Below are 26,687 nucleotides of genomic sequence, written 5' to 3' on the forward strand. Positions count from 1 at the left end.
TCACCTGTCTTGCTGACTGTCTGTCTCGCTGACTGACTGTCTTGCTGACTGACTGTCTGTCTTGCTGACTGACTGTCTGTCTCGCTGACTGTCTGACCGACGGTCTCACTGAGTGTCTCTGTGACTATGAGTGAAGTATTGTAAGTAAACGGTAAAGGAAAGTCAACTAGAGTAGATTAAGGTCCACTAACGTGTATATAGATTAGAATACTCTAAGTTATATATAGTTCTATATAAGTTATATATAGAGTAGAGTACTCCAAGTTATATATAGAGTAGAGTACTCTAAGTTACTGAAGTAAAGTGTGGTGTGTTCAGGCTCGAGGAATGCCGCATCATGTCGTCGGCGAAGCGGCCGCTGTGGTTGAACTGGGACAACCCTGACATCATGGCCGAGCTGCTCTTCACCAACAACGAGATCATCTTCAAGAACGGAGACGGTACCTGGCTCAATGCTAACCATGCTAACGCTGCTAACGCTGCTGGGGCATCTTGGGTAATGTGTGTGTGTGTGTGTGTGTGTGTGTGTGTGTGTGTGTGTGTTTGTGTGTGTTGCAGACCTTCGGCAGGACATGTTGACTCTGCAGATCATTAGGATCATGGAGAACATCTGGCAGAACCAGGGCCTGGACCTGCGGTGAGAACACTCAACACGCCCAACACCATGACTCAGCACGCCCAATACATGACTCAGCACGCCCAACACCATGACTCATCATGCCCCACACCATAACTCAACACGCCCAACACCATGACTCAGCACGCCCAACACCATGACTCAGCACGCCCAACACATGACTCACCATGCCCCACACTATGACTCAGCACGCCCAACACCATGACTCAGCACGCCCAACACCATGACTCAGCACGCCCAACACTATGACTCAGCATGCCCCACACTATGACTCAGCACGCCCAACACCATGACTCAGCACGCCCAACACTATGACTCAGCATGCCCCACACTATGACTCAGCATGCCCCACACTATGACTCAGCATGCCCCATACTATGACTCAGCACGCCCAACACTATGACTCACCATGCCCCACACTATGACTCAGCACGCCCAACACCATGACTCAGCACTTCCAACACTATGACTCAACACGCCCAACACTATGACTCAGCATGCCCCACACTATGACTCAGCATGCCCCACACTATGACTCAGCACGCCCAACACTATGACTCAGCAGGGCCCAACACTATTACTCAGCACTTCCAACACTATGACTCAACACGCCCAACACTATGACTCAGCACGCCCCACACTATGACTCAGCATGCCCCACACTATGACTCAGCACGCCCAACACTATAACTCAGCGGGCCCAACACTATTACTCAGCACTTCCAACACTATGACTCAACACGCCCAACACTATGACTCAGCACGCCCAACACTATGACTCAGCATGCCCAACATGGCCAACACGCCATGACTCGGCACACCCAACACTATGACTCAGCACGCCCAACACTATGACTCATCATGCCCCGACTCAGCAAGCCCAACACTATGACTCAGCACGCCCAACACTATGACTCATCACGCCCAACACGCCCTGACTCAGCAAGCCCAACACTATGACTCAGCACGCCCAACACTATGACTCGGCACGCCCAACACTATGACTCAGCACGCCCAACACTATGATTCACCACACCCAACACTATGACTCAGCACGCCCCACACTATGACTCTGCACGCCCCACACTATGACTCTGCACGCCCCACACTATGACTCAGCACGCCCAACACTGACTCAGCACGCCCAACACTGACGACTCACCATACCCAACAATGACTCACCACGCCCCACACTATGACTCAGCATGCCCAACACTGACTCAGCATGCCCAACACTATGACTCACCACACTCATTGTGATGCTGGGACAAACCACTTGGGTGATTTTCACGGGAGGACAGTCTCAGCTAACGTGTGTGTGTGTGTATGTGTGTGTGTGTGTGTGTGTGTGTGTGTGTGTGTGTGTGTCAGCATGCTGCCGTACGGCTGCCTGTCCATCGGTGACTGTGTGGGGCTGATCGAGGTGGTGAAGAACAGTTTCACCATTATGCAGATCCAGTGTAAAGGAGGCCTGAAGGGGGCGCTGCAGTTCAACTCCAACACCCTGCACCACTGGATCAAAGACAAGAACAGGGGAGAGGCGTATGTATCTGTCTGTCTGCCTGTCTGTCTCACTGCCTGTCTCACCACCTGTCTGTCTCACTCACTGCCTGTCTGTCTCTCAGGTACGACCGGGCCATCGACCTGTTCACCAGGTCGTGTGCAGGTTACTGTGTAGCGACATTCATCCTGGGAATCGGAGACCGACACAACTCCAACATCATGGTGAAGGAGAACGGACAGGTGGGTACAAGGGTTGGGGTCCCGACCCCCCAACTGTTCAGGGTCAGGGTCCTAACCCTCCAACTCTTCAGGGTTAGGTTCCCGACCTCTCAACTCATCAGGGTAAGGGTCCCGACCCCCCAAATGTTCAGGGTAAGGGGCCCGGCCCTCCAACTGATTGGTCCTAACCCTCCGACTGATCGGTCCCAACCCACCGACTGATCGTTCCCAACCCTCCGACTGATCGGTCCCAACCCACCGACTGATCGTTCCCAACCCTCCGACTGATCGGTCCCAACCCTCCGACTGATCGGTCCCAACCCTCCGACTGATCGGGTCCCAACCCTTTGACTGTTCAAGGATAGGGTCCCAACCCACCGACTGATCGGTCCCAACCCACCGACTGATCGTTCCCAACCGTCCAACTGATCGGTCCCAACCCTCCGACTGATCGGTCCCAACCCACTGACTGATCGGTCCCAACCCACCGACTGATCGTTCCCAACCGTCCAACTGATCGGTCCCAACCCACTGACTGATCGGTCCCAACCCACTGACTGATTGTTCCCAACCGTCCAACTGATCGGTCCCAACCCACCAACTGATCGTTCCCAACCGTCCAACTGATCGGCCCCAACCCACTGACTGATCGGTCCCAACCCTCCGACTGATTGGTCCCAACCCTCCGATTGATCGGGTCCCAACCCTTTGACTGTTCAGGGATAGGGTCCCAACCCTCCGACTGATCGGTCCCAACCCTCCGACTGTTTGGTCCCGACCCACCGGCACAACTCCAACATCATGGTGAAGGAGAACGGACAGGTGGGTTCACGGGTTAGGGTCCCGACCCCCCAAGTGTTCAGGGTCAGGGTCCTGACCCTTCAACTGTTCAGGGTGAGGGTCCTAACCCTCCAACTCTTCAAGGTTAGGTTCCCGACCTCTCAACTGTTCAGGGTAAGGGTCCCGACCCCCCAAATGTTCAGGGTAAGGGGCCCGACCCTCCAACTGATCGGTCCCAACCCTCCGTCTGATCGGTCCCAACCCACCGACTGATTGGTCCCAACCCACCAACTGATCGGTCCCATCCGTCCGACTGATTGGTCCCAACCCTCCGACTGATCGGTCCCAACCCTCCGACTGATCGGTCCCAACCCTCCGACTGATTGGTCCCAACCCTCCAACTGATCGGTCCCAACCCTCCGACTGATCGGTCCCAACCCACCGACTCATTGGTCCCAACCCACCGACTCATTGGTCCCAACCCACCGACTGTTTGGTCCCAACCCACCGACTGTTCGGTCCCAACCCACCGACTGTTCGGTCCCAACCCACTGACTGTTCGGTCCTAACTGTTGAACATATTTCATGATATTTGAACAATCCAAAACATCTTTCAAACTGCACTGGCATCAACACTAAAACAGCAGTCAATAGGGTTACTGAAGTACTTATATTTTACAGACACTCGTGGTTGTTGATGTTAATAATTTCATCCACATTACGGATCTAGCTAGAGTCCGAGTCAGATCTCAGGTCTCTGAGCTAGAGTCCGAGTCAGATCTCAGGTCTCTGAGCTAGAGTCCGAGTCAAGTCTCAGGTCTCTGAGCTAGAGTCCGAGTCAGGTCTCAGGTCTCTGAGCTAGAGTCTGAGTCAGGTCTCAGGTCTCTGAGCTAGAGTCAGATCTCAGGTCTCTGAGTTCGCTCAACATATTCTGTACTCAGATCTTCTTTTGTTTGGGCCTTGTCTGGAGTTTCTAAGCCAAAAAGGGATCTTAAAGCGTTTACTCTGGGACGTACGCTCATGTTGACATTAACACGTTGATCTGGTGCGGTCCAGCACCTACAGTCCAACCTCTCACCCGAACCCGTTCCAGTCCTCTTCCTGTTCTTGTTCCTCCAGCTATTCCACATCGACTTTGGTCACTTCCTGGATCACAAGAAGAAGAAGTTTGGGTACAAGAGGGAACGAGTTCCCTTTGTCCTGACTCAGGACTTCCTCATCGTCATCAGTAAAGGAATCCAGGAGTCGACCAAGACCAAGGAGTTCGAAAGGTCAGACCTGTCTCACTCTCTATGTGCCTGTCTCACTCTCTGTCTGCCTATATTTATAAAAAGGAGTCTACCAAGACCAAGACCTGTCTCCGTCTCTGTCTGCCTGTCTCACTCTCTGTCTGCCTGGCTCACACTCTATCTGCCTTTTTCACTCTATTTCTGCCTGTCTCACTCTCTCTGTGCCTGTCTCACACTCTGTCCACCTATATTCATGAACAGGAGTTGAGCAAGACCAAAGAATTCAAGAGGTCTGACCTGTCTCACTGTCTGCATGCCTGGTTCACTGTCCTACTACTACCTTCCTGTCTGTGTCTCAGGTTCCAGGAGATGTGTTATAAAGCCTACCTGTCTGTCTGCCTGTCTGTGTCTCAGGTTCCAGGAGATGTGTTATAAAGCCTACCTGTCTGTCTGCCTGTCTGTGTCTCAGGTTCCAGGAGATGTGTTATAAAGCCTACCTGTCTGTCTGCCTGTCTGTGTCTCAGGTTCCAGGAGATGTGTTATAAAGCCTACCTGGCCATCCGGCAGCACGCCAGCCTCTTCATCAACTTGTTCTCGCTGCTGCTCGGCTGTGGGATGCCTGAACTGCAGAGCTTCGACGACATCGCCTACCTGAGAAAGACCCTGGCTCTGGGTAAGACAGACAGGTGCAGAGAGACAGACAGATAGAGAGACAGGTAGAGAAAGAGGAGGGAAACCCTAGCTCTGGGTAAGACAGACAGGTGCAGACAGGTGGACAGAGAAATGCTAAAAGTCTGACTCATCTCTATACCATGGTCTTTGAATGTTGCTAGCATAGCATTAGCCTTGGGGCTCTAAGCGGAGCGGTCCTTACACGTTGTATCTATGGTCTGTCCTATTTCCTGGAGTAGTGAACAACGTTTGCGTTGCATAAGAACCATTAACACTTTATAATATCGGTACATGAATTAACATGAATTCATGCATGAGAAAGCATTACTTTCTTCATGTAGTACTTCATGAACTACCAGTAATGTACGAGGATTAATAGTATCTCATTCATGACTTAATGGGAACCCTAACCCTGGTGTCTCATTCATGACTTAATGGGAACCCTAACCCTGGTGTCTCATTCATGACTTAATGGGAACCCTAACCCTGGTGTCTCATTCATGACTTAATGGGAACCCTAACCCTAGTATCTCATTCATGACTTAATGGGAACCCCAACCCTAGTGGAACCCTAACCCTAGTATCTCATTCATGACTTAATGGGAACCCTAACCCTAGTATCTCATTCATGACTTAAAGGGAACCCTAACCCTAGTATCTCATTCATGACTTAATGGGAACCCCAACCCTAGTGGAACCCTAACCCTAGTATCTCATTCATGACTTAATGGGAACCCTAACCCTAGTATCTCATTCATGACTTAAAGGGAACCCTAACCCTAGTATCTCATTCATGACTTAATGGGAACCCTAACCCTAGTATCTCATTCATGACTTAATGGGAACCCTAACCCTAGTGTCTCATTCATGACTTAATGGGAACCCTAACCCTAGTGGAACCCTAACCCTAGTATCTCATTCATGACTTAATGGGAACCCTAACCCTAGTGTCTCATTCATGACTTAATGGGAACCCCAACCCTAGTGGAACCCTAACCCTAGTATCTCATTCTTGACTTAATGGGAACCCTAACCCTGGTATCTCATTCATGACTTAATGGGAACCCTAACCCTAGTGTCTCATTCATGACTTAATGGGAACCCCAACCCTAGTGGAACCCTAACCCTAGTATCTCATTCATGACTTAATGGGAACCCTAACCCTGGTATCTCATTCATGACTTAATGGGAACCCTAACCCTAGTATCTCATTCATGACTTAATGGGAACCCTAACCCTAGTGGAACCCTAACCCTAGTATCTCATTCTTGACTTAATGGGAACCCTAACCCTGGTATCTCATTCATGACTTAATGGGAACCCTAACCCTAGTATCTCATTCATGACTTAATGGGAACCCCAACCCTAGTGGAACCCTAACCCTAGTATCTCATTCATGACTTAATGGGAACCCTAACCCTAGTGGAACCCTAACCCTAGTATCTCATTCATGACTTAATGGGAACCCTAACCCTAGTGTCTCATTCATGACTTAATGGGAACCCCAACCCTAGTGGAACCCTAACCCTAGTATCTCATTCTTGACTTAATGGGAACCCTAACCCTGGTATCTCATTCATGACTTAATGGGAACCCTAACCCTAGTGTCTCATTCATGACTTAATGGGAACCCCAACCCTAGTGGAACCCTAACCCTAGTATCTCATTCATGACTTAATGGGAACCCTAACCCTGGTATCTCATTCATGACTTAATGGGAACCCTAACCCTAGTATCTCATTCATGACTTAATGGGAACCCTAACCCTAGTATCTCATTCATGACTTAATGGGAACCCCAACCCTAGTGGAACCCTAACCCTAGTATCTCATTCTTGACTTAATGGGAACCCTAACCCTGGTATCTCATTCATGACTTAATGGGAACCCTAACCCTAGTATCTCATTCATGACTTAATGGGAACCCCAACCCTAGTGGAACCCTAACGCTAGTATCTCATTCATGACTTAATGGGAACCCTAACCCTGGTATCTCATTCATGACTTAATGGGAACCCTAACCCTAGTATCTCATTCATGACTTAATGGGAACCCCAACCCTAGTGGAACCCTAACCCTAGTATCTCATTCATGACTTAATGGGAACCCTAACCCTAGTATCTCATTCATGACTTAATGGGAACCCCAACCCTAGTGGAACCCTAACCCTAGTATCTCATTCATGACTTAATGGGAACCCCAACCCTAGTGGAACCCTAACCCTAGTATCTCATTCATGACTTAATGGGAACCCTAACCCTGGTATCTCATTCATGACTTAATGGGAACCCTAACCCTAGTATCTCATTCATGACTTAATGGGAACCCCAACCCTAGTGGAACCCTAACCCTAGTATCTCATTCATGACTTAATGGGAACCCCAACCCTAGTGGAACCCTAACCCTAGTATCTCATTCATGACTTAATGGTTGTGTCTGTCCATCATGATAATGGATGCCTCGTTGGGAATTACCTCTGCCATCTGTTCTGATTTCATCTCATGTCACTAACTCATTTCAGATCGTGCCCTCAGTAATCCCACCCCCTCCGCTGGTTCCGCCTGCTTTTATCTGTTTCACGTGGTTCCTCCTGGTTTCACCTGTTTTCGTTTACTTTCATCTGGTTTTACCCGGTTCCACCTGCTTTCAACTTCAGCATTCTCTAACTTTGGAAATAATGAATAAAACTCACTAGAACTCTACAAGAATGTCTCACTTTCTTCTGTTTGTGTCTGCCTGTCTGTCTATCTGTCTGTCTCTCCACCTGTCTGTCTGTCCATCCACCTGTCTGTCTCTCAGAGAAGAGCCAGCAGGAGGCGTTGGAGTATTTCACCAAACAGATGAATGACGCTCATCACGGAGGCTGGAGCACCAAGATGGACTGGATCTTCCACACCATCAGACATATGCCCAACGAACACTGACGCACACACAGATGCACACACAGAGACACACACAGATGCACATACAGAGACACACACACACACCACACACACACACACACACACACACACACACACACACACACACACACACAGATGAGATGTATTATCTGTGATTGATAATGACCTTAGACTGACTGAGTGTGGAGGTGAGGGGTAAATGCAGCAAAATATCCACCCTTCCTGGTTCGCTCATCCAGGGGTGGGTCTCGGGGGGACCAGCTCCAGCCGGGGACCCCAAACTTCCCTTTCCCGAGCCACATCAACCAGCTCTGACTGGGGGTCCTGAGGTGTTCCCAGGCCAAGTTAGAGATATAATCACCCCACCTAGTCCTGGGCCGGGCTCCAGATGGGGGCCCCAAGCACTACATCTGGGCCTGGCTCCAGATGGGGGCCCCAAGCTTTCTCTGGGCAGGGTCACTCTACCTATTCCTTGTTGGGTCAAAGGGTTTTTGAACCATTCTTTGTCTGGCCCCCAACCTGAGACTGCTTTGCCATGGGAGACCCTACCAGGAGCACCAGGCTCCAGACTACACAGCCCTCAGGTCCAAAGGGAGACCCCCCCGCCCCCACACGATGAGGTGATGGTTCCCAGAGAAGCTTGTAGCAGAAGATATTCGTCTTTAACAAAACCGTAGCCTGTGAGGATGATGAAGGTGGTTGTCATAGCAACATGAATCTCAGGGTCACAGGCAGTTGAGGCCAAAGGCATGCTGGGAGAGGACGATGTCGTAAATGTCTTCCAGTCGGTGCTACAGTTAGCCTGTTAGCTCTTATCAAAGGGAAAAAACGTTATTACTGTAGCATTTGAACTTCATTGAGAAACAGCTGTACGTTTCTAAAGAGTTTGAATGAGGCCAGCTTTATTGAAAACCAGCAGCATGAACACTGGTCGCCGTCAGAGCAATAAAACCTATGATCACTGAGCGACACTTTGACAATCAGGTGCTCTGACCAATAGGAAGGCAGAGCTGATGGCTGTGGGCGGAGCCACGGACCAAACCAACCAATTAGGTTTCTAAAAGATGAAAACCGTCTTCGTCAGATTTCTGTCCCGCTTCATCAGGAAAGCTTTGAACGTTGAAACTAACGTGACTTTTTATGAAGTTAAAACAGTTTTCTTACCGATATATTATGACTTTTATACCAAATTAATATAAAATATTACAACCTTTTGTCCATAATATTAGGTCTTAATATTTCATTGTCTTTTGACTTGTTAATGCCAGATTATAAAACTTTACTTCTGTGACACGAGTACTATCTTGGTGTACTCTGAGACTTTATGAAGAACTAAAAACTAGTTTCTGTCCCAGCTGGAGACAGACGCCAGTCTATCTTGGTGTACTCTGAGACCCTATGAAGAACTAGAACCTAGTTTCTGTTTCAGTTTAAGGTCTCCCAGCTGGAGACAGACGCTGGTCTATCTTGGTGTACTCTGAGACCTTTTGAAGGACTAGAACCTAGTTTCTGTTTCAGTTTAAGGTCTCCCAGCTGGAGACAGACGCCAGTCTATCTTGGTGTACTCTGAGACTTTATGAAGAACTAAAAACTAGTTTCTGTCCCAGCTGGAGACAGACGCCAGTCTATCTTGGTGTACTCTGAGACCCTATGAAGAACTAGAACCTAGTTTCTGTTTCAGTTTAAGGTCTCCCAGCTGGAGACAGACGCTGGTCTATCTTGGTGTACTCTGAGACCTTTTGAAGGACTAGAACCTAGTTTCTGTCCCAGCTGGAGACAGACGCTGGTCTATCTTGGTGTACTCTGAGACCTTATGAAGAACTAGAACCTAGTTTCTGTCCCAGCTGGAGACAGACGCCAGTCTATCTTGGTGTACTCTGAGACTTTATGAAGAACTAGAACCTAGTTTCTGTCCCAGCTGGAGACAGACGCCAGTCTATCTTGGTGTACTCTGAGACCTTTTGAAGAACTAGAACCTAGTTTCTGTCCCAGCTGGAAACAGAATATTTTCCATTGGAACTGATCTAAAGTTCAATCAGGGATCAAAGTGTGAACCAATCAGCTGCCTGCGTTGTCCAATCAGCCGGCTAGTGTTTGCTAGCATGTTAGCCTAGTTGGAACAGTGAGTGTTGTGTGGTGAAGTTAGCGTAGCATAAAGGTCAGTGTAAGCCCCGCCCCCTGCTGCATGATGGTCTATTGATGAGAACAACAAGCCACAGAAGGTTTTCTTGTACCTGTGTTCTTTGTGTTGAAACATGTTTTGATAAAGTCATTCGTGCTCTTGGAACATTTTAATCCTTCACAATTTCATCATTTTACTTCAACACTACTCAATAACTTTACTCCAATACTACTTAGTCACTTAAATACTACAAGTTTCTCATATTACATATTAGTATATTCTAGTGTCAGTTACACATTTTTTGTTATTAAAACAGGTTGTGTTGTTCTCTGGAGATGGTTGGCTGTAAGCACTAGGAACCTTTCAAATTAAAATGTCTAATTCCACTGCAGTGACAGTAGCTAACGTGTCTGTTTTACTGTAAAACAAATCCACAGTGAACAAGTAATGTCAGTTTTTATCTTTTACCAACTCACAGTAACAGAAAGGAAGTTAGAGCTTTTATTTTGGAAAGGCTCCAAGCAACCATGTTCAAAGAGACCAATACAGACATAATGTTCAAGGTCTCTATCGTCAAGATTAAATTAAATAACAACTTCATTTAATGTACTACAGATCTGAAATGAAAAATCATAAGTTACCATTCCAGCAGTCATTTATTTTAATGTTGAATACCTTTATATTAACTCTCTTAGTCATTAAAATAACCCATTTTTACCAGTTGCATTTCAAAACCTTTATTTAAGAGTTAACACTCAAAGACTCAAAGACTCTGGTCGTTAACTCCCATCCGAGGGTTCAGTGTCACTTCTACAAGTAACTGGGAAATATTTCCAAACTGTTATGCTGCCTTCAGAATTCACCCTGTACATAGAGCGGCTTGCATAAGTCTACCCCCCCACCCCCCACCCCCCATGCTAAAGAGGATAAAAAAAACATGTTCTGGAAAGTGCCCTTAATGCCTTATTTAAAAAAAAATAATAAGAAAGTCCAGCCTTTAAGGACACCAATTTTCTTTGTGAATGAATAATGTATCAAAATAAATAAATGTTCTTCCTTAAAATACAGGGGCATAAGTATACACCCCCCTATGTTAAAATACAGGGGCATTAGTATACACCCCCTATGTTAAAATACAGGGGCATAAGTATACACCCCCCTATGTTAAAACAGGGGCATAAGTATACACCCCCCTATGTTAAATACAGGGGCATAAGTATACACCCCCCTATGTTAAAATACAGGGGCATAAGTATACACCCCCTATGTTAAAATACAGGGGCATAAGTAACACCCCCTATGTTAAAATACAGGGGCATAAGTGTACACCCCCCTATGTTAAAATACAGGGGCATAAGTATACACCCCCTATGTTAAAAATACAGGGGCATAAGTATACCCACCTCTATGTTAAATACAGGGGCATAGTATACCCCCCTATGTAAAATACAGGGGCATAAGTATACACCCCCCTATGTTAAAATACAGGGCACACCCCCCTATGTTAAATACAGGGGCATAAGTATACACACCCCTAGTTAAAAATACAGGGGGCTAAGTATACACCCTATGTTAAATACAGGGGGCATAAGTATACACCCCCTATGTTAAAATACAGGGGGCATTAGTATACACCCCCCTATGTTAAAATACAGGGGGCATAAGTATAACCCCTCTATGTTAAAATACAGGGGGGGCATAAGTATACACCCCCCTATGTTAAAATACAGGGGACATAAGTATACACCCCCCATGTTAAAATACAGGGGCATAAGCATACACCCCCCCCATGTTAAAAATACAGGATACACCCCCCTATGTTTAACCTGATGTATGATAGATGATATATTAATATTAACAGCTGTTAATGAAAGCCAGTCTATTCAAGTATTCATCTTCATTTTATGTGACTCATATGTATGATAGTAAACCCCTCCTACAGGTTTCTCCATAGAGCCCCCCTTAGAGGTTTCTCTATAGAGCCCCCCCTACCGGTTTCTCTATAAAGGCCCTCTACAGGTTTCTTAGATCCCCAACCCTACGGGTTTCTTTATAGATCCCCAACCCTACAGGTTTCTCCATAGAGCCCCAACCCAACAGGTTTCTTCATAGAGCCCCCTTAGAGGTTTCTCTATAGAGCCCCCCCCCCCTACCGGTTTCTCTATAAAGGCCCTCTACAGGTTTCTTCATAGATCCCCAACCCTACGGTTTCTTTATAGAGCCCCAACCCTACAGGTTTCTCTATTTACACTCACATTGCATACAAACAGCTCATTAACCAACCACTGACCATCATCGCTTCGTCAATTGTCCCTTCTCCCCTCCCGTCCTCCGCGCCCGCACATGCGCACTGGCAGCACCTGTTATCAGAGAGCCGCGGCCACACGAGGAGGCAGCGCGATAAAGTGGAAAATAACAGAATTAAGTGAAGAAAAGAGAGAATAAAAAAGATATTAAAGAGAGGAAAGGGAGCCGGACGAGGGATGAACCAGCTGGAGCGGTAAGACGCACGTTCACCCGTCAAAACATCCGGAAAATACACGAAAACACTGCTGCATCAGACAGTATCTGCTAACCGTTAGCATCCGACCCATCAGTAAATACAGCTAGCAGCTAACTGTTAGCATCCGACCCATCAGTAAATACAGCTAACCGTTAGCATCCGACCCATCAGTAAATACAGCTAGCAGCTAACTGTTAGCATCCGACCCATCAGTAAATACAGCTAACCGTTAGCATCCGACCCATCAGTAAATACAGCTAGCAGCTAACCGTTAGCATCCGACCCATCAGTAAATACAGCTAGCAGCTAACTGTTAGCATCCGACCCATCAGTAAATACAGCTAGCAGCTAACCGTTAGCATCCGACCCATCAGTAAATACAGCTAACCGTTAGCATCCGACCCATCAGTAAATACAGCTAGCAGCTAACCGTTAGCATCCGACCCATCAGTAAATACAGCTAGCAGCTAACCGTTAGCATCAGACCCATCAGTAAATACAGCTAGCAGCTAACCGTTAGCATCAGATCCATCTGTAAATACAGCTAGCAGCTAACCGTTAGCATCAGACCCATCAGTAAATACAGCTAACCGTTAGCATCAGACCCATCAGTAAATACAGCTAACCGTTAGCATCAGACCCATCAGTAAATACAGCTAGCAGCTAACCGTTAGCATCAGACCCATCAGTAAATACAGCTAGCAGCTAACCGTTAGCATCAGACCCATCAGTAAATACAGCTAGCAGCTAACCGTTAGCATCAGACCCATCAGTAAATACAGCTAGCATCTAACCGTTAGCATCAGACCCATCAGTAAATACAGCTAGCAGCTAACCGTTAGCATCCGACCCATCAGTAAATACAGAGGCAGATGTTATCAGTGTAGTACTTAGGTCTGTTTGCAATACAAATGTGTATACACATGTATCATGTACACATACATACATATACACCCTGTATACACATGTATCATGTATACATACATATACACCGTGTATACACATGTATCATGTATACATACATATACACCGTGTATACACATGTATCATGTATACATACATATACACTGTGTATACACATGTATCATGTATACATACATATACACTGTGTATACACATGTATCATGTTATACATACATATACCCTGTGTAACACATGTATCATGTATCATACATATACACCCTGTATACACATGTATCATGTATACATACATATACACCGTGTATACACATGTATCATGTATTATACATATACACCCTGTATACACATGATCATGTATACATACATATACACCCTGTATACACATGTATCATGTATACATACATATACACGTGTATACACATGTATCATGTATTCATAAATATACACCCTGTATACACATGTATCATGTATACATACATATACACCCTGTATACACCTGTATCATGTATACATACATATACACGTGTTACACATGTATCATGTATACATACATATACACCGTGTATACACATGTATCATGTATACTAAAATACACCGTGTATACACATGTATCATGTATACATACATATACACCGTGTATCACATGTATCATGTATACATACATATACACCCTGTATACACATGTAACATGTATACATACATAACACCGTGTATACACATGTATCATGTATACATACATATACACCGTGGATACACATGTATCATGTATACATACATATACACTGTGTATACACATGTATCATGTATACATACATATACACTGTGTATAACATGTATCATGTATACATACATATACACTGTGTATACACATGTATCAGTATTCATACATATAACCCTGTATACACATGTATCATGTATACATACATATACACCGTGTATACACATGTATCATGTATTCATACATATACACCCTGTATACACATGTATCATGTATCATACATATACACCCTGTATACACATGTATCATGTATACATACATATACACGTGTATACACATGTATCATGTATACATACATATACACCGTGATAAACATGTATATGTAATACAAATACACGTGTATACACATGTATCATGATACTACATATACACCGTGTATACACATGTATCATGTATACATACATATACACCGTGTATACACATGTATCATGTATACATACATATACACCGTGTATTACACATGTATCATGTATACATACATATACACCTGTATACACATGTATACATACATATACACCCTGTATACACTGTATCATGTATACATACATATACACCCTGTATACACATGTATCATGTACACATACATATACACCCTGTGTACATGGTGTGTATATCTGTTTCAGTTATCACCGTTTTGAATGTCATTGATGTTCACAAAAACATTTTAACAAAAATCTGTCTTTATTGGTGCTAAATTAAACAGAACAGGCAAAAACATTACATAAAATAATGTTACTGAACCATTATCAACAATTAGAACCATATATATATATATATATATATATATATAACATACACACACACAGTCTATGTGGTGTATCCAGTCCATTCAAGGCAGAGAAATGCGGGACTGTTGTGCAAAGCAAGTTAACATTAGCGATCAGCGTTAGCATTGCAAGCTAGCGATTTTTAAAAAGTTTCAGTTAGGAACATGGTTGCACTTATATATGTACAGGACTGCATAGACCACAAAACAAGGCTGTTGTCAAAATCATTAAATCAATTATTTTGTGTGTGTATACAGTGTGTATGTATATATGTATTACTAAGTACTAGTAGTACCTCCACAGACCAGCACCACACAGGGCTGTGTGTGTATACAGTGTGTATGTATATATGTATTACTAAGTACTAGTAGTACCTCCACAGACCAGCACCACACAGGGCTGTGTGTGTATACAGTGTATATGTATATATGTATTACTAAGTACTAGTAGTACCTCCACAGACCAGCACCACACAGGGCTGTGTGTGTATACAGTATATATGTATATATGTATTACTAAGTACTAGTAGTACCTCCACAGACCAGCACCACACAGGGCTGTGTGTGTATACAGTGTATATGTATATATGTATTACTAAGTACTAGTAGTACCTCCACAGACCAGCACCACACAGGGCTGTGTGTGTATACAGTGTGTATGTATATATGTATTACTAAGTACTAGTAGTACCTCCACAGACCAGCACCACACAGGGCTGTGTGTGTATACAGTGTATATGTATATATGTATTACTAAGTACTAATAGTACCTCCACAGACCAGAACCACACAGGGCTGTGTGTGTATACAGTGTATATGTATATATGTATTACTAAGTACTAGTAGTACCTCCACAGACCAGCACCACACAGGGCTGTGTGTGTATACAGTGTATATGTATATATGTATTACTAAGTACTAGTAGTACCTCCACAGACCAGCACCACACAGGGCTGTGTGTGTATACAGTGTATATGTATATATGTATTACTAAGTACTAGTAGTACCTCCACAGACCAGCACCACACAGGGCTGTGTGTGTATACAGTGTATATGTATATATGTATTACTAAGTACTAGTAGTACCTCCACAGACCAGCACCACACAGGGCTGTGTGTGTATACAGTGTATATGTATATATGTATTACTAAGTACTAGTAGTACCTCCACAGACCAGCACCACACAGGGCTGTGTGTGTATACAGTGTATATGTATATATGTATTACTAAGTACTAGTAGTACCTCCACAGACCAGCACCACACAGGGCTGTGTGTGTATACAGTGTATATGTATATATGTATTACTAAGTACTAGTAGTACGTCCACAGACCAGCACCACACAGGGCTGTGTGTGTATACAGTATATATGTATATATGTATTACTAAGTACTAGTATTACCTCCACAGACTAGCACCACACAGGGCTGTGTGTGTATACAGTGTATATGTATATATGTATTACTAAGTACTAGTAGTACCTCCACAGACCAGCACCACACAGGGCTGTGTGTATACAGTGTATATGTATATATGTATTACTAAGTACTAGTAGTACCTCCACAGACCAGCACCACACAGGGCTGTGTGTGTATACAGTATATATGTATATATGTATTACTAAGTACTAGTAGTACCTCCACAGACCAGCACCACACAGGGCTGTGTGTGTATACAGTGTATATGTATATATGTATTACTAAGTACTAGTAGTACCTCCACAGACCAGCACCACACAGGGCTGTGTGTGTATACAGTGTATATGTATATATGTATTACTAAGTACTAGTATTACCTCCACAGACCAGCACCACACAGGGCTGTGTGTGTATACAGTATATATGTATATATGTATTACTAAGTACTAGTAGTACCTCCACAGACCAGCACCACACAGGGCTGTGTGTGTATACAGTGTATATGTATATATGTATTACTAAGTACTAGTAGTACCTCCACAGACCAGCACCACACAGGGCTGTGTGTGTATACAGTGTATATGTATATATGTATTACTAAGTACTAGTAGTACCTCCACAGACCAGCACCACACAGGGCTGTGTGTGTATACAGTGTATATGTATATATGTATTACTAAGTACTAGTAGTACCTCCACAGACCAGCACCACACAGGGCTGTGTGTGTATACAGTGTATATGTATATAGGAGTACATACATGTGCATGCTAACAGACACACTTGCTGTTTGTATTACAGTCAAAAAGACGAGGAGGAACAGGAGGAGACAAACTGTCACCATGACAACAGTGATGGGACCAACAATAACAACAACAACAACAGACGCAAGGTGAGACAGCCTTTCTCCTTGTCTGTCTCTCTCACCCTGTCTGTCTCTCCGTCTCTCTCTCCGTCTGTCTTGTTGTCTGTCTATCTGAGTTGTTGTCTCTCTATCTGTGTTGTTGTCCTCTATCTGTGTTGTTGTCCTCTCTCTGTGTTGTTGTCCTCTCTCTGTGTTGTTGTCCTTTCTTTGTGTTGTTGTCCTCTCTCTGTGTTGTTGTCCTCTCTCTCTGTGTTGTCTCTCTCTCTCTCTGAGTCCTGACTGCATGTCAAGTTTCCAATTTGGAATATTAAAGTGAACTAACTGAACTGTCTGTCTCCCTCCCTGCCTGTCTCCCTCCCTCCCTGTCTCCCTCCCTGCCTGTCTCCCTGTCCCTGTGTGTCTCCAGACGGTGTGTCCCGCTGCAGGAGAACACCCTCTGCAGTATAACTACACGTTCTGGTTCAGCAGGAGAACTCCGAGCAGACCGGCCAGTTCTCAGAGCTACGAGCAGAACATCAGACAGATAGGCAGTGTGGCCTCGGTACACACACACACACACACACACACACACACACACGGAGACACACGGACACACACACACAGACACACACACATCCACACACACACACACACACACACAGACGCACACACAGACACACACACACAGACACACACACACACACACACACACACACACACACACACACACACACACACACACACACAGAGGCCCCAGTTCTCAGAGCTATGAGCAGAACATCAGATAGGCAGCGTGGCGTCGGGACACACAGACACACACACACAGACACACACACAGACGCACACTCACACACACAGACACACACACACACAGACACACACACACACACACACACACACACACACACACACACTCTGACACCACTTTGTAGGTAAAAGGTTCTGTGTGTGTGTGTGTAGGTAGAGCAGTTCTGGAGGTTCTACAGCCACCTGGTGCGTCCCGGTGATCTGAGTGGACACAGTGACTTCCACCTGTTCAAAGAGGGAATCAAACCCATGTGGGAGGTAACAACCTGTCTGTCTCTCTGACCTGTCTGTCTCTCTGATCTGTCTCTCTCTCTGACCGGTCTGTCTGTCTCTCTGTTGGACAACGCAGAGGGGTCTCTCTTACCTGTCTGTCTCTCTGTTGGACAACGCAGAGGGGTCTCTCTTACCTGTCTTTTTCTGTTGGACAAGGCGGAGGGGTCTCTCTAACCTCTCTGTCTCTTTGTTGGACAACACAGAGGGGTCTCTCTCTAACCTGTCTCTCTCTCTGACCTGTCTGTATGTCTCTCTGTTGGCCAATTCAATTCAATTCAATTTTATTTATAGTATCAATTCATAACAAGAGTTATCTCAAGACACTTTACAGATAAAACTTGTAAAAAAGCTGAAACTAAGGCTGGGGTTTTATTTTAGAAATAAAACTTGTTTTAACATGTCAGCCAGAAAAACACTTGTTCAGGCTACTTTTTTAAGTGTTTTGGACTATGGTGATGTTGTCTACATGCATGCTGCCTCTAGTACTCTCCACCTGTTAGACTCTGTGTACCATAGTGCTTTGCGCTTCTTAACTAACTCTTATGCACGTACTCATCATTGTACGCTGTATGAACTGGTAGGCTGGCCGTCACTAAGTCTACGTAGACAACTTCATTTTTATATTTTTCTATACAAGGCCATGTTGGGTAAACTGCCGGCATATTTATGTAATCTCCTCAAGCTAAATTCTAGCCATTTTCATCTCCGTTCCACCAGGTGGCGCTCTTACCAGGTTCCAAGGGTTTTTACTGAGCTGGGGAAGAAAGCCTTCTCTTACTCCGCTCCTTGGTCTTGGAATAATTTGCAAAACTTGATCCATTTAAATAATCTAGTCCCATTGAATGAATTTAAGGCCATGTTAAAATGTCATGTAATTCAAAAATGTAACTGCCCTATGTGACCTGTCCTTTCCTCTATGTGAGATTTTGTCTGTGCTGTATTTGTTTAAATTGTAACTGGTGTGCCGTCTTGGCCAGGTCTCCCTCGAAAAAGAGATTTCAATCTCAAGGGACTTCCTGGTTAAATAAAGGTTAAATAAATAAAAAAAAAAGATAGACCACACTCCAGAATTTACAAGGACCCAACAGTTCTAGTAGTTTCCTCCAGAGCAGCAACAGGGCCACAGTGGAGAGGAAAAACTTCCTTTTAGGCAGAAACCTCGGTCAGACCCAGACTCTTGGTAGGCGGTGTCTGACGGGCCGGTTGGGGTTAATGAAGAGTGGCAATAACAAAAATAGAAAAAATTAGTAGTTTGTAGCAGTTCTTTGTAGTAGTTCATGGCATAGCATGACGCTGTGCGGCATTACAAGGCACAGCAGGACGTAGCAGGACGTAGCAGGACGTAGCAGGACGTAGCAGGACGTAGCAGGACGTAGCAGGATGTAGCAGGACGTAGCAGGACGTAGCAGGACGTAGCAGGGCACTGCAGTGTAGCAGTTGAACATGGCATCACAGAACGTGTAGCGGGACCATGGCGACAGCTGCTACCCTGATTTCGGAGCCTCTCTGATCCAAGGGAACATGCTGGGGAAAAAAGAACATAAGGACTCCGGGGAATGACTCCCCAGAGCTAGGTTAGTAACTAGGTTAGTAACTAGGTTAGTAACTAGGTTAGTAACTAGGTTAGTAACTAGGTTAGTAACTAGGTTAGTGACTAGGTTAGTAACAAGCATTTCTGGGACCTGGATGCACATAAATGAAAAGATGGAAAGATAGAGGAGAGAGGAGCTCAGTGTATCAAAATAAGTCCCCAGCTGTCTAAAACTATTACAACAAAACCAAGAGAGATGAGGTAAAGAGGTAAAGAGAGCTCAATGCAGAGGGGTCTCTCTCTAACCTGTCTGTCTCTCTCTGACCTGTCTGTCTCTCTGTTGGACAACGCAGAGGGGTCTCTCTCTCTCTCTAACCTGTCTCTCTCTCTGACTTGTCTGTCTGTAACCTGTCAGTCTGTAACCTGTATGTCTGTCTGACCTTGCTGTCTGTAACCTGTCTGTCTCTCTGTCCTGTCTGTGACCTGTCTGTCTCTGACCAGTCTGTCTCGGACCAGTCTGTCTGTAACCTGTCTGTCTGTATCCTGTCTGTCTGACCTGGCTGTCTGTAACCTGTCTGACCTGTCCGAGACCTGTCTGTCTCTCTGACCAGTCTGTCTCTCTGACCAGTCTGTCTCTCTGACCAGTCTGTCTTTAACCTGTCTGTCTGTCTGTCTGCCCTTGCAGTCTGTAACCGGTCATAGATCTGTCTCTCTGACCAGTCTGTCTGTAATCTGTCTGTCTCTGACCTGTCTGTCTCTCTGACCTGTCTGTCTGCAGGACGAGTCTAACCGCGGGGGGGGGAAGTGGATCATCCGGCTGCGTAAAGGTCTGGCCAGCCGGTTCTGGGAGAACATCATCCTGGCGATGCTGGGGGAGCAGTTCATGGTGGGGGGGGAGATCTGTGGGGCCGTGGTCTCCATACGCTTCCAGGTACTGCCATACTACTGCAATAATACTGCAATACTACTTCTATACTATTGTAATACTGTCCATCCATCTTCATCCGCTTATCCGGTATCGGGTCGCGGGGGCAGCAGCTCCAGTAGTGGGTCCCCAAACTTCCCTTTCCCGAGCCACATCAACCAGCTCCGACTGGGGGATCCTGAGGCGTTCCCAGGCCAGGTTGGAGATATAATCTCTCCACCTAGTCTTGGGTCTTCCCCGAGGCCTCCTCCCAGCTGGACGTGCCTGGACCACCTCCCTAGGGAGGCGCCCAGGGGGCATCCTTACCAGGTGCCCGAACCACCTCAACTGGCTCCTTTCAACGTGAAGGAGCATCGGCTCTACTCCGAGCTCCTCTCGGATGACTGAGCGTCTCACCCTATCTCTAAGGGAGACGCCAGCCCCCCTCCTGAGGAAACCCATTTCGGCCACTTGTACCCTGGATCTCGTTCTTTCGGTCATGACCCAGCCTTCATGACCACAGGTGAGGGTAGGAACGAAAACTGACCGGTAGATCGAGAGCTTTGCCTTGGCTCAGCTCTCTTTTCGTCACAACGGTGCGATAAACAGAATGTAATACCGCACCCGCTGCTCCGATTCTAAGACCAATCTCACGCTCCATGGTCCCCTCACTCGCAAACAAAACCCCAAGGTATTTAATCTCCTTCACTTGGGGTAAGGACTCACTCCCTACCTGAAGAAAGCACTCCAATTGGTTGAGAACCATGGCCTCAGATTTAGAGGTGCTGATCCTCATCCCAGCTGCTTCACACTCTGCTGCAAACCGATCCAGTGTGTACTGAAGGTCACAGACCGATGACGCCATCAGGACCACATCATCTGCAAAAAGCAGCGATGAGATCCCGAGCCCACCAAACTGCAACCCCTCCCCGCCCCGACTACGCCTCGATATCCTGTCCATAAATATTACAAACAGGATTGGTGACAAAGCGCAGCCCTGGCGGAGGCCAACCCTCAACCGGAACGAGTCCGACTTACTGCCGGGTACCTGGACACAGCTCTCGCTTTGGTCATACAGAGATTGGATGGCCCCAAGACGGGACCCCCTCACCCCATACTCCCGCAGCACCTCCCACAGTTTCTCTGGGGGGACTCGGTCATACGCCTTCTCCAGATCCACAAAACACATGTAGACTGGTTGGGCATGGTCCTAGGCCCCCTCCAAGATCCTTGCGAGAGTGAAGATCGGTTGTTCCATGACCAGGACGGAATCCGCATTGTTACCCTTCAATTCGAGGTTCGACTATCGGCCGAACCCTCTTTTCCAGCACCTTGGAGTAGACTTTACCAGGGAGGCTGAGAAGTGTGATACCCTTGTAATTGGCACACACCCTCTGGTCCCCCTTGTTGAAGAGGTGAACCACCACCCTGGTCTGCCACTCCTTAGGCACTGTCCCAGATTTCAACGCAATGTTAAAGAGGCGTGTCAACCAAGACAGCCCCTCCACACCCAGAGCTTTCAGCATTTCTGGACAGATCTCAATCCCTGGGGCTTTGCCGCTGTGGAGTTGTTTGACTACCTCAGCGACGTCCACCAGGGACACTGATCCCCCATCATCCTCCAGCTTGAACATTGTCCACTCAGGTTCAATGTCCCCAGCCTCCACAGGACCCCCAGCCTCCACAGGGATGCACGAAAAGCTCCGCCGGAGGTGTGAGTTGAAAGTCCGTCGGACAGGGGCCTCCTCCAGACGTTCCCAATTTACCCGCACTACCCGTTTGGGCTTACCAGGTCTGTCCAGAGTCCTCCCCCACCCCCTGACCCATCTCACCACCAGATCAGTTGACAGCTCTGTCCCACTCTTCACCCGAGTGTCCAAAACATACGGCCTCAGATCAGATGAAACGATTATAAAATCGATCATTGACCTTTGGCCTAGGGTGCTTTGGTACCACGTACACTTATGAGCACCCTAGGGTGCTCTGGTACCACGTACACTTATGAGCATTCCTATGTTCGAACATGGTGTTTGTTATGGACAATCCATGACTAGACCAGAAGTCCAACAACAGACAACCACTCTGGTTCAGATCAGGGAGGCCGTTCATCCCAATCAGCCTCTCCAAGTATCTCCATCATCACCCACAGGTACGTTGAAGTCCCCCAACAGAATGTAATATTATTATCATACTACAATACTAATACCATACTACTGCAATCATTCTGCAGTTCTACTGCCATGCTACTACCATACTAATGCAATTCTACTGCAATACCATTGCCATACTACTGCAATACTACTACCATATTACTGCAATACTACTGCAGTACTACCATCATACTGTTATACTACTGCAATTCTACTGACATACTACTTTGATACTACTGCAATTCTACTGCCATACTACTGTGATACTACTACAGAACTACTGCAGTTGTACCTCGGCTAACCTTCCAACATCTAAAGAAGCAAAGAAATGTGCTGAAATGTGTTTTTCATTATGAACGTTGTCTCTCTGCCTCTCTCCCTCTCTGTCTTTCTCCCTGTCTGTCTCTCCTGGTTTGTCCGTCTATCTCTTTACCTGTCTCGCTGTCTCCCTCTGTCTTTCTCCCTGTCCATCTCTTTACCTGTCTTTCTCCCTGTCTGTCTCTCTCTCAGGAGGACATCCTGTCCATCTGGAACAGGACGTCCAACGACCAGACGACAACGTCCAGAATCAGAGACACGCTGAGACGAGTCCTGAACCTCCCTACCAACTCCATCATGGAGTACAAGACCCACACAGACAGCCTCAGGTACTCTATTATAGCTTGGCTCCTTCCCAGCCTGTCCGGCTTGTGGTACTTTTTCTTTTCTCTTTGTCCCCTGCCTGCTGTTTTCCTGGAATATTCAACATGGAATTGATCAACTGGTCGCTCAGCGCTATTGACAAGATTTTTTCACCTAAACATGCTTCTCCGGGGGAGCCGCATTGTCCCAGCGGGACGTTGCCTGCAGGCTACGCTCGCGATTCCTATTCACGGGATTGGCAGGTGGTCTGCCTGGACGTTCTCACTGTGGAGGACGTTGAAGACATTTGGATAAGTGGAATTCTATTGGTGGGACTCCTGATCATTGGCCTCGGGGTCTCACTGACCTAGCGGAAGATTGGTAAGACAGCCGCCAGCAAATTCACCCACCAGCTGTCTGGGGAACTTAAAGAGAGCCTACACGGAGTGGTTGATAGGATGAAGGTTTTACATCTGAGGGCTGACCAGTCCTGTAAACTGTCTCGCAACATCTCAGACCGGACCACGGAAGCGCAGAAGGGGATTGAAACCAACAGGGCCCAGTCGGTGGAGTTGCTTCGTGTGACCACCGGTCTGGCAGAGAAGGTAGATGGACTGCAGCAATCACTGCGTGACATGGATGCTCGTATGACGCTGAGGTCGGTAACAATTGAGTGATGGACATTGATTCGTACAAATTCCACCGAGTCACCCTAAATTTGGATTGAAATTGATCAACTGTTTTCCAGACCCCCCACCCCCCCCCCCCTTTTTTTTCTGCCCGAAGCGGGAAAACAATTTGCAGCTGACATTCTATCTTGTCCCTTGCACTGGCTTATCTCTTCAAGGTCATGCCGATGAACTGAGCTTTTAACAACACAGACAGTTTGACGCGCACATTGCACACACAACTCATTCTCACACACACACCATACACCACCCCCCCGAACCAGCCCCCGATCCGTCTGACTGCCTCGTTTCTTTCTTTCTTGTGTTTCCACCTCACGTCCATGGTCAAGGCCGGGCTGAACTGGGCTGTTTTACACAGCGCAGTAAGTCTGTCTCACATTTCACATACACACGCACACACACTCATAGTCAAGGCCGGACTGAACGGAGCTGTTTTTCAACAACCCACACAGTTTGTGTCTCCCACGCACTCACATCCACAGACACCATACACCAATTATTCCTTTATGTATGTAGTCTTGTGCATTATGTTATGTCTTGTATTATCCTGCTGTCTGCATATATCCTTTTCAGAGTGCATGTGGCGGCGCTTTCACTAGCTGCGGCTCGGAGGCTCTCTAAACTCTCTAAACTCTCTAAACTCTCTAAACTGTATTTTGTTACATTGTACCTGTACATGTGTGATGACAATAAAGTTGAATCTAATCTAATACTACTACTGTGGTACTACTGCTGAGAACCCATTATTTGTATGTACATGTATTTGAATTAAGTATAATTTTCTGTGTGTGTTTCAGGGACAACTCGAGCTTCAGAAACACAAAGATTTCCCTCTGAAGAGTTCCTGACCAATCAGGACGCAGATCATTATGCCCACGCTGTGTGTGTGTGTGTGTGTGTGTGTGTGTGTGTGTGTTGACTGGACCAATAAAGTAACTGAATGAAGTATTTGTACTGTCTGATTTCTGATCATCTGGAAGAAGTTTTCCTGAATGACTTAAGTTAAACCAGGAGTGTGTCCGGCGTCCTAATGAAACAGTTTCTCATGTCCAGCGTCCTAATGAAACAGTTTCTCATGTCCAGCGTCCTAATGAAACAGTTTCTCATGTCCAGCGTCCTAATGAAACAGTTTCTCATGTCCAGCGTCCTAATGAAACAGTTTCTCATGTCCGGCGTTGTAATGAAACAGTTTCTCATGTCCAGCGTCCTAATGAAACGGTTTCTCATGTCCGGCGTTGTAATGAAACGGTTTCTCATGTCCGGCTTCCTAATGAAACAGTTTCTCATGTCCGGCGGCCTAATGAAACAGTTTCTCATGTCCGGCGTTGTAATGAAACAGTTTCTCATGTCCGGCGTTGTAATGAAACAGTTTCTCATGTCCGGCGTTGTAATGAAACAGTTTCTCATGTCCGGCGTTGTAATGAAACAGTTTCTCATGCCCGGCGTCCTAATGAAACAGTTTCTCATGTCCGGCTTTGTAATGAAACAGTTTCTCTTGCCCGCGTTGTAATGAAACGGTTTCTCATGTCCGGCTTCCTAATGAAACAGTTTCTCATGTCCGGCTTTGTAATGAAACAGTTTCTCATGTCCGGCGTTGTAATGAAACAGTTTCTCATGTCCGGCGTCCTAATGAAACAGTTTCTCATGCCCGGCGTCCTAATGAAACAGTTTCTCATGTCCGGCGTTGTAATGAAACAGTTTCTCATGTCTGGCGTCCTAATGAAACAGTTTCTCATGTCCAGCGTCCTAATGAAACAGTTTCTCATGCCCGGCGTCCTAATGAAACAGTTTCTCATGTCCAGCGTCCTAATGAAACAGTTTCTCATGTCCAGCGTCCTAATGAAACAGTTTCTCATGTCCGGCGTTTTAATGAAACAGTTTCTCATGTCCGGCTTTGTAATGAAACAGTTTCTCATGTCCGGCGTTTTAATGAAACAGTTTCTCATGTCCGGCTTTGTAATGAAACAGTTTCTCATGTCCGGCGTTGTAATGAAACAGTTTCTCATGTCCGGCGTCCTAATGAAACAGTTTCTCATGCCCGGCGTCCTAATGAAACAGTTTCTCATGTCCAGCGTCCTAATGAAACAGTTTCTCATGTCCGGCGTTTTAATGAAACAGTTTCTCATGTCCGGCTTTGTAATGAAACAGTTTCTCATGTCCGGCTTTGTAATGAAACGGTTTGTCATGTCCGGCGTCCTAATGAAACAGTTTCTCATGTCCGGCTTTGTAATGAAACAGTTTCTCATGTCCGGCTTCCTAATGAAACAGTTTCTCATGTCCGGCGTTGTAATGAAACAGTTTCTCATGTCCGGCTTTGTAATGAAACAGTTTCTCATGTCCGGTGTTTAAATGAAACAGTTTCTCATGCCCGGCGTCCTAATGAAACAGTTTCTCATGTCCGGCGTTGTAATGAAACAGTT

The 26,687-nt window shown here is 46.0% G+C and overlaps 2 protein-coding genes across 2 annotated transcripts in view; both read left to right on the forward strand.

Moving 5' to 3' along the window:
- Positions 1-8,762, forward strand: part of LOC116678381 (phosphatidylinositol 4,5-bisphosphate 3-kinase catalytic subunit alpha isoform-like) — a 29,252-nt gene extending 20,490 nt beyond the window's left edge. The window contains 7 exon segments of the mRNA XM_032508303.1: positions 319-440; positions 559-637; positions 2,009-2,179; positions 2,263-2,380; positions 4,259-4,410; positions 4,893-5,041; positions 7,839-8,762. Coding sequence (XP_032364194.1) covers positions 319-440; positions 559-637; positions 2,009-2,179; positions 2,263-2,380; positions 4,259-4,410; positions 4,893-5,041; positions 7,839-7,963 — 916 coding nt within the window. The 3' untranslated portion in view covers positions 7,964-8,762.
- Positions 8,763-12,381: 3,619 nt separating this feature from the next.
- Positions 12,382-25,122, forward strand: eif4e2rs1 (eukaryotic translation initiation factor 4E family member 2 related sequence 1). The gene is made up of 7 exons (XM_032508306.1): positions 12,382-12,564; positions 17,250-17,340; positions 17,720-17,854; positions 18,253-18,357; positions 20,682-20,834; positions 23,468-23,604; positions 25,065-25,122. The coding sequence occupies exons 1-7, from the start codon at positions 12,548-12,550 to the stop codon at positions 25,102-25,104; spliced, it is 678 nt and encodes a 225-aa protein (XP_032364197.1). The 5' UTR covers positions 12,382-12,547; the 3' UTR covers positions 25,105-25,122.
- Positions 25,123-26,687: the final 1,565 nt, after the last annotated feature.

The sequence above is a fragment of the Etheostoma spectabile genome, unplaced genomic scaffold (genome assembly GCF_008692095.1).
Source record: "Etheostoma spectabile isolate EspeVRDwgs_2016 unplaced genomic scaffold, UIUC_Espe_1.0 scaffold00007190, whole genome shotgun sequence".
Classification (NCBI taxonomy): Eukaryota; Metazoa; Chordata; class Actinopteri; order Perciformes; family Percidae; genus Etheostoma; species Etheostoma spectabile.